The 13,102-nt window shown below is 35.7% G+C and overlaps 1 protein-coding gene across 1 annotated transcript in view; it reads right to left on the reverse strand.

The window, feature by feature from the left end:
• Window positions 1-5,373: 5,373 nt before the first annotated feature.
• The window catches only part of HMGCLL1 (3-hydroxymethyl-3-methylglutaryl-CoA lyase like 1), a 170,022-nt gene continuing 162,293 nt past the window's right edge, over window positions 5,374-13,102 (reverse strand). Inside the window, exons 7-8 of the mRNA XM_056818434.1 lie at window positions 11,625-11,750; window positions 5,374-6,699 (exon numbers count right to left, since the gene is read on the reverse strand). Coding sequence (XP_056674412.1) covers window positions 6,598-6,699; window positions 11,625-11,750 — 228 coding nt within the window. The 3' untranslated portion in view covers window positions 5,374-6,597. The remainder of the gene's footprint in view (window positions 6,700-11,624; window positions 11,751-13,102) is intronic.

The raw sequence follows: 13,102 nt of genomic DNA on the forward strand, positions 1-13,102 counted from the left end.
GTATAGGATTTCTCCCGCCTGACCTGTGCCAGGGGGAGTTCAAATTCCTCTGCCATGAGGTCCTAGAAGATAAGAGGCTTTCTCTAAGCAGATAGTGTTTAGAAGGCAAAGGAGAGAAAAATCAGCCTAAACTCTGAGAGATCTCAGAGAAGAGCCTCACCTGAACTAGGTCACTAGGCTTCCTCCAGTATAGTATCAAGGAAAACTCACGGCTAAACCCGGACAATAGTAGCCGCTACACCAAGATGCCAACACACTCAGCAAGCTGCCACCAGTCACCTCTCCGCTGTCAGAGGCCGGAGAGAGGAAGTGACGCGAAATATAAAGACAGTTTTACTTCACTTTCCTGCATCTCACATGTACCAATGATATCTTAGGCTTGACTTAGGACAACCCAGGGATCTGTCAGTTGTTTCTGATTTGTCATTTGCTAGCACATGTCTGTCATAGGCCATCCTCCTAAATACTTAATCATTAAGTATGGGTGTAGACATTCCTGATTTTGTTAGGCTAAGTAGGGTGGAGTAACCTAAAGTTCACACCTCTCACTGACCACCAATGAAAGAGGTGCCCATTCTGGAAGTGCAGTGGGGGCTGGATACATGGCCTCAGGGGGTCACATGTGGCCCATGGGCCATAGTTTAGGGACCCCTGCGTCTAGTTCAATCCCTACTCTGATCCTCAAAAACACTGTAGGGCTCAGGCCAACAGCATCTGATAATGCATGCTGCCCAACTTTATTGAGCAATATGCTTTGATCAAGAGGCTAGGACTGCTCTGGATAGTTTCGTCTCCAAAGTATTTAGCAAAGAGACTGTCATATGGTTAGTGCGTTAAAACATATTCATTTATTCATTCATTCACTCATTCACATAGTCATTCATTTCACAGACTGGAAAAAGCATGAGCTTATCATGTATTTTTACTTTTTACTCAATATTCCATTTATGTTTTTTTGAGTGTCTGGGTCACATCAAAAGCATACACCACACTCAGAGAGATAATTTATGATCCCTATAGATCTGGGCACAGTGGACCTGACAAAAAAGGGATTCATTTATCCAACTCTTTTCGTGGTACTTGAATCCCCTTGGATATTATTTGTATTTATTTAGACCATTGGTGAGTTTGTGTCCAAAGGCTGAATCTGGTTTCATTCATCATTGTGGTGGAAGGTTCAATACAGACTACTAAACTACAGTCATTTGGCAAGGCAGGTACTTCAGGTACTTAGACTTGAAGATAAAATTGAAATTTTGATTATAGCCTTTCTATTCCTTGGTGGTTGTAATCCTTATGTCAGAAGATTCCAAATTACAAGAGAATGAGTAGAATCCAAATTCCTCACCTTCTTGAATCACTAGTTTCAGTTAGAAAAAAAATGGAACCTCATATATAGATATATATATGTATATATATACATATATATTTATATTTATATTTAAGACCACTCCATGTGTGGTCACCAACTCCCTGCTGTTTTGTCAGCCATGTCTAATGACCACCTATGAGGTGGGGGTTGAGAGCACTCTCCATTATCATATTAGCCACCTATTTTTCTAGATAATTTATATCCTACAAATAATGTCCATGGGCCATGTCTTTTCTGATCAGGGGACTGAAACCTAGCCTGCTGCAATAGGATGTAATATCTGCCTTGAGAGGCATCTTAGCTGGTGGCATGCTTTACCTTTACCCTTCTGGTCTCCTCTGTCCTGTCCATTTTATGGTAATGAGAGCAGCTAAATAACCCACCCGAAAAATAAGACTTATGGATCTTTGACTTGAGGAAATACCCAATAAAGTTCCTACCTCATCTAAAAAAAAATACACCATTTTGGAGAATACACGAATCATAATATTCAAGAAATTGTATTTTGTTCCTTTATTTAGAAGTCAATGAAGAAAAAAAAAAGAATATCAGACCTCTTAAACTGCACTGATTTGCATTTCCAGTTCTATTGATTCATTTACAAACATAAGCAAAGTTGAACCATTGTCAGGCATCCCCTCTTGTAGCCTAGCAGTATGTTGCATGATTTCTTCCACAATGTGGTCAATTGTTGCTCTCCAAAAACTCTGTCCACAATTCAAAGAAAATGTTCTTTTGTTAGAGATTTCTACTTCAGTTTCCTGTGCAATGTGACTCTAAATGCCTAGTGGTGTTCCTACAACATTTGATTATATTATTCCCCTACTCAAGAAGGTTTAGTGGCTCCCTATGATTTTGGGGGGCAACTACAAAGTCTTCTATTTGGCCCTTCATAAACAGAGTAATTGCTACCTTACCAGTCTCCTTACAGTCTATAATTCAGTTTCACTGGTCTTGCTGTATCTAGTTACTGTTCTTTAAACAGGCAATTCCTTCTCCAGCCTCTTTGCCTTTGAACAAGCTATCCCTCATGCTTGGAATGCTCCCCCTTCACCCCTCTATCTCCTAGCATCTCCTTGACTTCTCACAAGATTTAACTCAAATCATACATTCTGCAAGAAAATGTTTGCCTGGCCTCCCATCACTGCTGTCTTCCCTCCAATATAAATTCCTATTTATCTGGTATGAGTGATTTTTTCTTGTTCTTTCTCCAATTAAAATGTGAAGTCCTTGGGGGCAGGAATTCTATTTTTTTTAACCTTCTTTTCATGACCAAATCTTAGCTCTAATGCTGGCACACAATAAGCACTTAAAGATTGTTGAGACTCACTTCTCAACCTAGCTCCGATTTGCATTTCCAGTTCTATTACTTATTAGTACCCTTCATATAATCTTCAACTGAGCCAAAGTGGCCTTGCCATTCCTCCTTACACACTGAAAATAAATATGTTTAGGGTTTAAAACAGGGAAATTGTAATTCTTAATTATCAGTCCTTTGTTTTCCAACAGGACCAATGGCATCATGGGGGGATGTTTTGACTCATACTTGAATCAGATTTGAGTGAGAGAGAATTGTTCAAAGTCTCCAGGCTCATTCTCTCTTCTAGAGTCATTGCAGCTCAGTGTCAGGCCAAAAATCTGGATGACTGGCAATGCCCCAGGATGCAGAGGATGACCTTGGCCTCTTTGACTTCTCGCCATGTTCTAAGTGCTCTACAGCACCTGCTTCATAGCTGTTGCAACAAATTATTCACCTCTACCCATTCTGCTGGAGGAATTCTTCACCTCCTAGTACAGGGTAGATAGAGTTTTAGGCAGCTCCAGCTCAGAGAAGCATACAATGAGATGAAGAGTTGCTTCAGATTGATGAACAGATACTCAACCTGCCATCGGGGAAAAATCAATCAATCAATATTAAGAAATACCTACTATGTGCTGTGTGAAGTGCCAGGATGACAAAAAGAGGCAAAAGATAATCTTCTTAAGGAGTTTACAGAGAAAATATACAAACTATATATATATATATATATATATATATATATATGTGTGTGTGTGTATATACACACACACACACACACACACACACACACACATATACACACAATGCAATCTATATATAGGATAAAGAGGAAATAATAAAGGAAACACTGAAATTCAAGGGTGTTAGGAAAGACTTAATATAGTAAGTGGAACTTCAATTGAACTTAAAGGAAGTCAGTAATGGGATCAGATAAGGGAGAGGATTCCAAGAACAGGAAATCTCCAGGGCCAACATCTTGTTTGTCAAAGGAACAGGAGTCATTGGAATGAAAAATACATGTTTGGGAGTAAGGACTTGGAGTCAGGAAGACCCGAGTTCAGATTTGACCTCAGACACTAGCTATGTGACTCTAGACAAGTCTACTTAAAATCTCTTTGCCTTAATCTACTGGAGAAGGAAGTGGAAAACCACTCTAATATCTTTACCAAGAAAATCCCATGTACTTTTGGTCTTTGGAGTCAGAAAGAATTGGACCAGACTTAAACCCCAGTTTCAAGGCAGTTTAAATGATTTTTATAGTCTCTTCCAAGTTTAAATGTATGCTCCCACTTCTCTTTCAAATGTTAACGAATAGTACTTCAATAGATCAAAATGAATTCCTCTCTGAACAAATCAGCTGTTGTTATAGAGAAAATCCAGGGTGTGTAGAGGGTTTTGGAAATAATTCTCGATAGATGTCAAGTATTTGAAAGATTATTATTGGGAGAATCAGATTTCTGCTGCTTGTCATTAAAAAGAAGAACCAGGAGTGACACATGGAAGTTTGAGAGAAAGAATTAAGTTCTATGTAAGGAAAATTTTCTTAACCACTAAATCTTTTGAATTTCACCACTGGAGATCTTTGAGTAGAGGTCAGAGTGATACTTGTCCAAGGTATTGTAGATGGGACACATGGCAGTAAGATCAAAGGACCTCAGTGGTTCCTTTACCTAGTCAATTTTGTGATTAAAAGAGGGTAGCTTTCTTGGCTAAATAACATTTGGTTTTTAGGCTAGGGATTCTAAAGATATCAGCTTAAATATTTTACAGAGTTTTTGTTTTATTTCTAATGGCACAAAAGTTCTGATTGTTAGGAAAATCTGACCTTAGTGTACTAGCTATATGACCCTGGGTAAATCACTTCAACTCTCCCACTTCAACAGCATCAATTTCCTAATCTGAAGAATGGAAATAATAATGATGGCATCCTCCTATAAATGAGATACCCTTTTTAAATTCTAAAATGCTATATAAAAACTTACTTTTGCTGTTATTTGTACTTAATTTCCTTATTCTGGGTTAAGTTCTAGAGTGATTAACATCTCTGGTCAACCATTTCTTCATCTACATATTGAAGGATTTTGACTTGATTTCTAACATTCAATTTATTTTTAAAATCTTGGATTAGGTACCTTCTTTATCTTGGGCACCATGCTAGGAGACAGCCATACTAAGATGGAAATCAATCTCTTACAATCCAAAATCTTAGGAACTATGTTCTTTCATTGGACCTAGAACATTTTTCCTTCAGAAGTTCATGTAACATTAGTATTTCCTGTTAAGGATAGAATTTTTATTTTGGATTGAAAGGTAAACCACAAAGGGATACATGTGGAGGACCATGCATATTTATACATTTAGGGGATAGGGGAATGAGGTAGAAAAAACACTCAATATCACTACTGGATAATTTTTTGATGAAAGAAGTAGAGTGGGCTTACCATTTTGAGTGACAAGTCAGTTTTGGAGTACAAGTATATGCTTTCTTCACTATTGTTTCAGTACTAGGTTGTTGAGACCTTCTTCTGATAGCCATTTTGGTTCTGCCAAATCCTAACATGTTTCATTTATGAGACTTATTATTCATGCTATTATTCTTAAACTCAACTTAGTTGCCATCAGAAATTCTCTTTCTTGCCTTAAATTAAAAAAAATATTTTGAAAGAGTTGATGAATATTAAAAGAAAACTCACAATGTTCCTTTTCATATTTGAGCCAATATTCAATTTATTCAAAAGATAATATCATCAGGTATTATTGGAGAAGCTTACATAAATAAGATAACTGACATTTAGGAATGAAATAGTACATTTTTCTGCATATGATTTACATCAGTTACTAAAATGTTATTCTTAACATTGTATTTTTCATTACCCATCTTTGATGCATTGGCCTGAGCCATTTCAATAAGTGTTTACTGTGTGACAATTTTACCTCTTAGGTTTATAATAAGCAAGAATTTCATCAAGTTTAATATTATATGCAGTACTAAAAACAGATTACCCCACTAGATGATGGTCCAACTTAACTACAGAATAAGGAAGAATGTCATTGTCCCTGAATTGAAGATTGTCCTTAATAGCACTGTAATTACAATTAGTTACAAGGGCAACATGGAACCCCCTGAAAATGTGAAAAAAAGATGCGCTACAAGTAGAGTCAGAATCATTCTCCTTCATCGTATGGAATAAACGAGATGGAAATCTTACCTCCAACTTCTTTATTGTTGAGGAAGAACCCATTGTTTTGTAATGGAACTGATGAAAAGGGAAGTATGGTGAACTGGATGCATGTAACAAATATGGGAGGTCCTAATATGTTCACAGGATATGGCATGTTGCCATTGACCACAGTCTCTTGGAACAAGATAAAGTCATTCAAATAGTTAACAGATGTTAACTAGAGCTGAAATACAAAAGTCTTATTGCTAAAATTACTTAGGGTCATATTGAGATTTGGCTCTTCATTCATAACTTAACAGACTTGGCAAACAGAAAGTTGAGATCCAGAAGCAAAATGTAGAATATCAGGGCCACACACTATGTGGAATCTCATAAACTACTGAAAATATGTACACTGTTAAACCAACTTGATTAAGTATTAACCAAGTATTCAATATTGGGGAAATCTGCAGTCAATTTTCACATGAATTAAAGTTATTTCTGTCACAGCAATATATAACATTTTTCAAGTTCTAATATGTTGATACACTGAAATCGTTTATTATTTATCCACAAGTTTTTCTCGTTAACTGGTATCAAGCACTCATTTTTATGGTTTAAATCAACGATCTTCTTTTTAAGAGTCCAGTTCCAGTCGTGCCCATCATTTCACATTTCCAAATAGGGTGACAGTAATGTTTCTCAGATGAGATCTATGTAGGTGTGATTGAGCTTCCAAATTTCACAACCGAACTTCATTGAGGTCAAACGCCGAAGGATGCCTGAGCTACTTTAGAGTTTGTTGTCTTATTTATAGCTCTACAGATAAAGTTTCCAGCTTCCATCACTTTGTAAAGATTGACTCCCTGGTGAGTAGAAAAATCAGAAGGAAGAAAAGGGAGAAAGGAGACAGTGAAAGGTCGTTAGTAGTGCAATTGGATGGCATTTTAAATAGAGCTTTAAGGTTTGCAAAGTGCTTTACAAATATTACCTCATTTTATCATCACCATAAATGTGCAAGGTTGAATTATTCCTATCTTACAGATAAAGAATGTGAAGCAGGCAGAGGTTAAAAGGCATACCTTGCGTCCCCAATCATCTCACTTGCTAGTAAGTATCTGAGGTCAGAATAGAGTTTAAATCTTTCTTACTTAAAATTCGGTATTCTATCTGTTTATTATCTCTGCTATTCCTAACTGGTTCAATAAACATCCAGTGCTAATTTCATCCTTCTAAACCCACATATTTCACATTTAATTCTCCTTATGGAACATAGTATTACTGTTTTTATTTGTTCTATTTAAAAATAGGAATAGTACCAACTTATCTTAATATAATACTCTAAGGCAATATATTATAATGACTATGAAGCTAGATTCAGTTTCAAGAACACTTAGATTTTTATCCTGCCTCAAATACTTAAAAGCTATGTCAACATGTCAAAGTACTTCCCCCTGACCTCAGTTTTCACATTGGTAAAGTGGGGAAGACACCCCTCAAGGAGTTATTGTAAAAATTAAATAAGACAATATATGTCCATCACACTGCAAACTTTAAAATGCTATAAAAATCAGCTATTATGAAAGATTTTCAAAATGTATTTTAGGTACACTATCACATTTGATGGTCAAAATAAAATAACCCTGTGAAATAGGTTTTATTATTATTCTCCTTTTAAAAATGAAGACACTGAATCAGAGGAATAAAATGAAATATGTAAGCTTGCCTTTCTATTAAGGGCTTGAACAAGAATTCTAATCTGTATCTTTCTGATTTTAATTCAAACATCCTCATGATCAAAGCCTAGGAATGATCATCAGACCTATGAAACCTAATTTTTTAAATTAAAAAAAAATCTATAATATCACACAGATATAAAGTCATGAGGCAGCCACAATATAAATATCATATACACTGATGAACGAGATGAAAGATACAACAGACTTTGGAAAAACACAAAGAAAGAGTCAAGTGATTGAGATTAAAGTAGCTTCTGGATGGCAATAGGTGAAATCATAAGAACTCTTCACTATTGTGAGATAGAGACAAAGAAAAAAATGTTTTAAGATAATTTTTTTAGGTCACAAAGAAATTACAGAAATAATTCACACATGCCAGCTTCTAGAAATTTTCTAGTAATTTTTTTAAATTAAAAAAAAAACAGTTAAAAAGTTATATGTTCACAAAAAGGCCAAGTTTCGTATTCATTTTTTGTGTCATGACCTCCTTTATAAATCTAGTGAAACTTATGGATCTCTTCTCAGAATAATGTTTTTAAAAACATAAAATAAAGGCGTAATATCATGAAGGAAACCAACCATCATGAAATGGTTTTCAAAATATACATTGAAATTTAAATTCATGGGCCCCAAAGGATAAACTTCTGGTTTAGAAAAATGTGTCGTTGCTAATAGACATACAGTTTTAGATTCACAAGAAGTTCTGAATCTGACACATACTGGTTCTCTGATAGAAAAGTCACTTAGCCATTCAGTTGTCTGGTAACTTTCCAAACCTATGAATTACAGACAGTGACAATTTGCATCTATGAAGTGAGCTTCCACACCAGGAATTCACAAATCTGATAAAATCAATTTAAAAGTAATTTTATTAAGGTTGAAACTGATATTATGTCACTAGATAATCTTTTTGCCTCAGTTTCCTCATCTATAAAATGAACAGAAGGAAATGGAAACTACTCCAGTATTTTTTTGCTAAGAAAAGTCCAAATGGGATCATGAAGTCAGACCCAACTGAAAGGACTGAACAACAACATATATAAACATATGTGTTTGTGTGTTTTATGTTTGTGTACACTTACTTTATCATATTCCCTTTTAACTGTTTTTGGATTTGCAAACTTCTTGGAGGTCAGTGATTTTAAGTCCCTTTTTCTTTTTCATTAAAAATAATAACCATGACAACATTTTAAAAGCTTCTACATGTAAATGACTTTCATTTTTGCTATTTATTGTACAATTGTTCCCAGACCTAATAGGTTTTAGGTTGTATTTTAGAAAACCCTGTTGAGTCACAGAAATGCCCTTAGGAACCTTCTCTTTTGGGTCCAGGGCATATACTAGTTTTAATTCTCTCATAGTTAAAAGGAAATTTCAGCTACATGTTTCAACTGAAAGTTCTTATTTATCTTCTAATAAATGTGCACAGGAGACTTTTAAAGTTTCATTGACCATCAAATCCCCTAGTCATCTCTTCAGAATTTCATTTGTTATAGTCATTTAAGTTGGATTCTGAAATCCGAGCAAAGAAAGGACAGTTTGCTTTTAGCAGCTTTCTACCCTTACATAGGCCTTAAAGAATGTCCAGTAGAACAAATTTTAAACTCATTATATTGCTTCTCAATGTAATAGCCTAATCCATATTTTTTTTAAAAAAGACCTAGCTTTCCTTTAGATCCTACAGCAACAAAAACATGAAAAATATTATTAAAGTATTTTACAAAACAACAAACTTTATGCTAAAGCTAGAGAAAGCCACGACAGTCCTCCTACTAAGTAAATATCCGTGTTTCTGAGATTCAAGTGATTCAGATAAATCAAGAAATTCAGAATTGAATGGGACATTTCTGATCAGAGCTCTTTTTACTTTATGGATAAGGAAATTGAGTTCCAGAAAGGCTAAACAATTTTCCTAAGTTCACAGCATAGAGCCAGATTTTGAATCCAACTCTGTTGTGTCCAATTTCAATCTTGTGTCCAATTGTTGATCTTATGTTTCTTTCTCCTGAAATCAATTTTATCTGAACTCTTCCTGACAGAAAGCTAAATTTCTTTGTTTCTAAATAGAATGCCCTACCTAAAGAGTGTTGATAGGTACAACCTAAGTAATATAAATCCAGTGTGGTCCCATGGAATGACCATTGACCATTACTGATGGAGTCAAAAGATCTGCTCTGAATTCTTGTTTTTGTTACTTCCTACCTGGATGTCAGTGAGTGAGTCATTTTCCTTCTTAGGTCTCAGTTTCCTATTCTATGAAATGAAGAGGTTGAGCTAGAGGATCTGGAAAGTCTGTGATGTAATGGCTTGGAATAAAGTGCAATAAAGTAGAAAGATGGTTGGATTTGAAGTTAAACCATCTAGACTAGAATTCTCAGCTCTGCCACTCACCCACCACCTGCATGAACAAGGGTTTGACATTCATCCTCTCTAGGCTTTAGATTCTTCCTCCATAGAACATGAAGGAGGGAGAAGAAAATAAGTATCTTTATACAACAAGTAAATGCAAAGAACTGTGTGAAACACTTTACAGATATTATTTATTTTGACCCTCACAACTCCTTGTGAAGTACATGCTATTCTGATTCTCTTTTTACAGTTAATGAGCATGAACCCCCATCTCCTGAGGAGGGCCATTCCATTTATGGATAATTCTGATTGTTAAGGAGTTAGTTTTTGATGTTTTCAAGCCTAAATTTGTTTCTTTGCAACTTCTACCCCATTATTCTAATCCTATGGGGTCAGATAAAACAGGTTTTGTCACTCATTCACATGTCATTGCTTGGATGTTTCAGTTGTGTCTGGCTCTTTGTAACTCCATTTAGGAGTTTCTTGGCTAACAGCATGGAACGGTTTGCCATTTCCTTTTTCACCTCATTTATAGATGAGGAAACTGAGGAAAGTAAGGTTAAATGACTTGCCCACTGTCACAGAACTAGCAAGTATTTGAGGCTAGAATTGAACCCAGTTCTTTCTGACTCCAGGCTCAGTGCTCTATCCACTTAGCCAACTGTCTATCTTTAAGTGTGTGTTAGATTTGATGATTCCAAAGTTCCTTTCATCTTCAGATCTAAATCTCTGATTCTTAACAAGTACCAAATGTGTTTTACATGTTATGGCACTTAAAATGTTTTACATCACTATCTATAAGCCTTTTCCTCTTTCCCAGTCAATTTAAAAAAGGGAAATGATTGAATTTCTCTGAACTTTAATTTCCTTCTTTATAAATCAAGATGAATAATTTCTGTATTATCAACCTCTTGAAGTTATCATGAGAATCAAGTCATACCAATGGAAATATTTTATGTATTGTGGGAACGTTGAAAATTTGATCCTCTGACGGAATGTCAATTCCTTGAGGGCGCAGACTATCTTTTGCTTCTCTTTGCAATCCCAGGGCTTGGCATAATGCCTGGCACATAGTGGACACAATAAATTTTATTGATTGGTTTAATTTTTTTCTTTCTTGATACTCCCAATGACTAGCTAGTGCAGTGTCTGAAGCTCTTAATAAAAGCATGATGAGTACATTTTGGTTTGTGGCAATGGGAATAGTGTGGGGAGGGGGGTGCCATCTACACCTATGATTTCATTAGGATATTCCCTCCACTGAACCAGATTAGCACCTTTTCTACAACTTCGGAGTTTTAGAGAGCTGTCTGTGGAACTAAAGATTAAATAACTTGCCTAGAGTGGTTCAGCCAGTGCATATTGGAGGGAGGACTTGAAGTCCTTCTAAATTTCATTCTCTAGGATTATTTCTTTTTCTGCTATTCTACACTGCCTCTTAAATTGAAGTATAAAATGATATTGAATGTAAGGTATTGTTCTTGATGACTGAGCTGTAGCAACATTGCTATTTTAAAGCTATTTCTGATATTGGATTTTAGTCTCTGAATTTCAGCACATTGCATGAGTGAAATAAAACCTTGACCTTCGAATGAGTTTTCAGTTCTTACAACTCATCTTTTTACAAATCTTACAAAGTTTTTACAAAGCATCTGATCTGGAGCTTCATGGAATATATGAATATTATTCGAATGTGTGATTACCGTATTGAGTCCAATACCATTCAGCATATATATCAAATCCTCTGTTGCTACATTCCCAGAAGCACCTTTTGCATAAGGACAACCACCTAATCCAGATACAGCTGAGTCCACAACATTGATTCCCATCTGGAAAGTAAATAAACAAACAAAAACAATGGATATCTTTTTTCTCAATTAGCATCAAACAAATTATAGAATTTTCATCAGATTTGTGTAGTTAAGTAAAAAAGTCATTTCTTCCACAAATATTTGGCTTATAGATCTAATGCCAGAATGACCTCATGATGACTTTGTGTGTGCTAAATGTTGGAGAAATGATACAGCAGAGTGCCTATAGCTATGAGAACCCTGTTACTCTGTTGCTACAGCTACAAAATCAGGCTAGGTTGAGGAATGTGAAACATACAGGTGGTTCACCTTGATGCTACAAATAGGAAGTTTTCTAGATATGATCACGGGATAAAGGAGTTAAGAAAGACCTTTCTCATGTATTAAAAAAAAAAGCTTCAAGATGCAGTAATAGTGTCTCTGTTTTACATGGAGACACTGTAGTTCTTTGCCCAATTTAATCTAATTTTTTGTCATTGTTGTGTCATTTCAGTCATAGCTAGGTCTTTGTGAACCCATTGATGGGGAGATTTTTGGCAAATGCAGTAGAGTGATGCCATTCCCTTTTCCAGCTCATTTTACAGGTGAAGAACTGAGGTAAACTGGGTTACATGACTCATCCAGGATCACAAAACTTTTAAGTATCTAAGGCCAGATTTGATTTCATGAAGATTCTTCATGAGTTCAAATCACAATATAAAAGATGCAAGGAAGACTCCTCTTGGCCGTTAAAGCAAAAGCTTCAAGATTCTGTATTAGTGCTTCTAATTGTTTTCAATGGAGATACTGTAGCCCTCTGCCCAATTTAATTTATCAATTGTTTAATTGTATACAATGGCATCTACCTCTTCTCTTACATAAAATGCGAACTCTTAGAAGGCAAAGATGGTGTTGTTTCTGTTTACTATATATTCCAGCTTAGAGACATTTTTTGACCGTTCCTATAATTTCATAAACCTAGGTAATTAATTCCTGGTGAGATTTTCCCTGTCTACCAATGCAAATGAGTATTTGATCTGCAATTAACAATCTCAATGCAGCCTCAGGACACATAAGAGGAAATAAAATTTTCTAAGGGAAACACAGCCGTCATATGTCAAAAGTATGTCTCTGCCAGTGGAGGACAGATCTGATAGGTCCTACCACTCCAGAACTGTTAACTAGATGGTAGAATGGATAAGGTATGGGACCTGGAGTCTAAGTTCAAATCTGGACTCAGACATTAGTTGTGTGAACCTGGGCAAGTCATTTACTCTTGTTTGCCTCCAATTCATCATCTGTAAAATGATCTAGAGAAGGAAATGGCAAAGCACTTCAGTATCTTGGCCAAGAAAATCCCAAATAGGGTCACAAAGAGCCAAACACAACTG

The sequence above is a fragment of the Monodelphis domestica genome, chromosome 2 (genome assembly GCF_027887165.1).
Source record: "Monodelphis domestica isolate mMonDom1 chromosome 2, mMonDom1.pri, whole genome shotgun sequence".
Classification (NCBI taxonomy): domain Eukaryota; kingdom Metazoa; phylum Chordata; class Mammalia; order Didelphimorphia; family Didelphidae; genus Monodelphis; species Monodelphis domestica.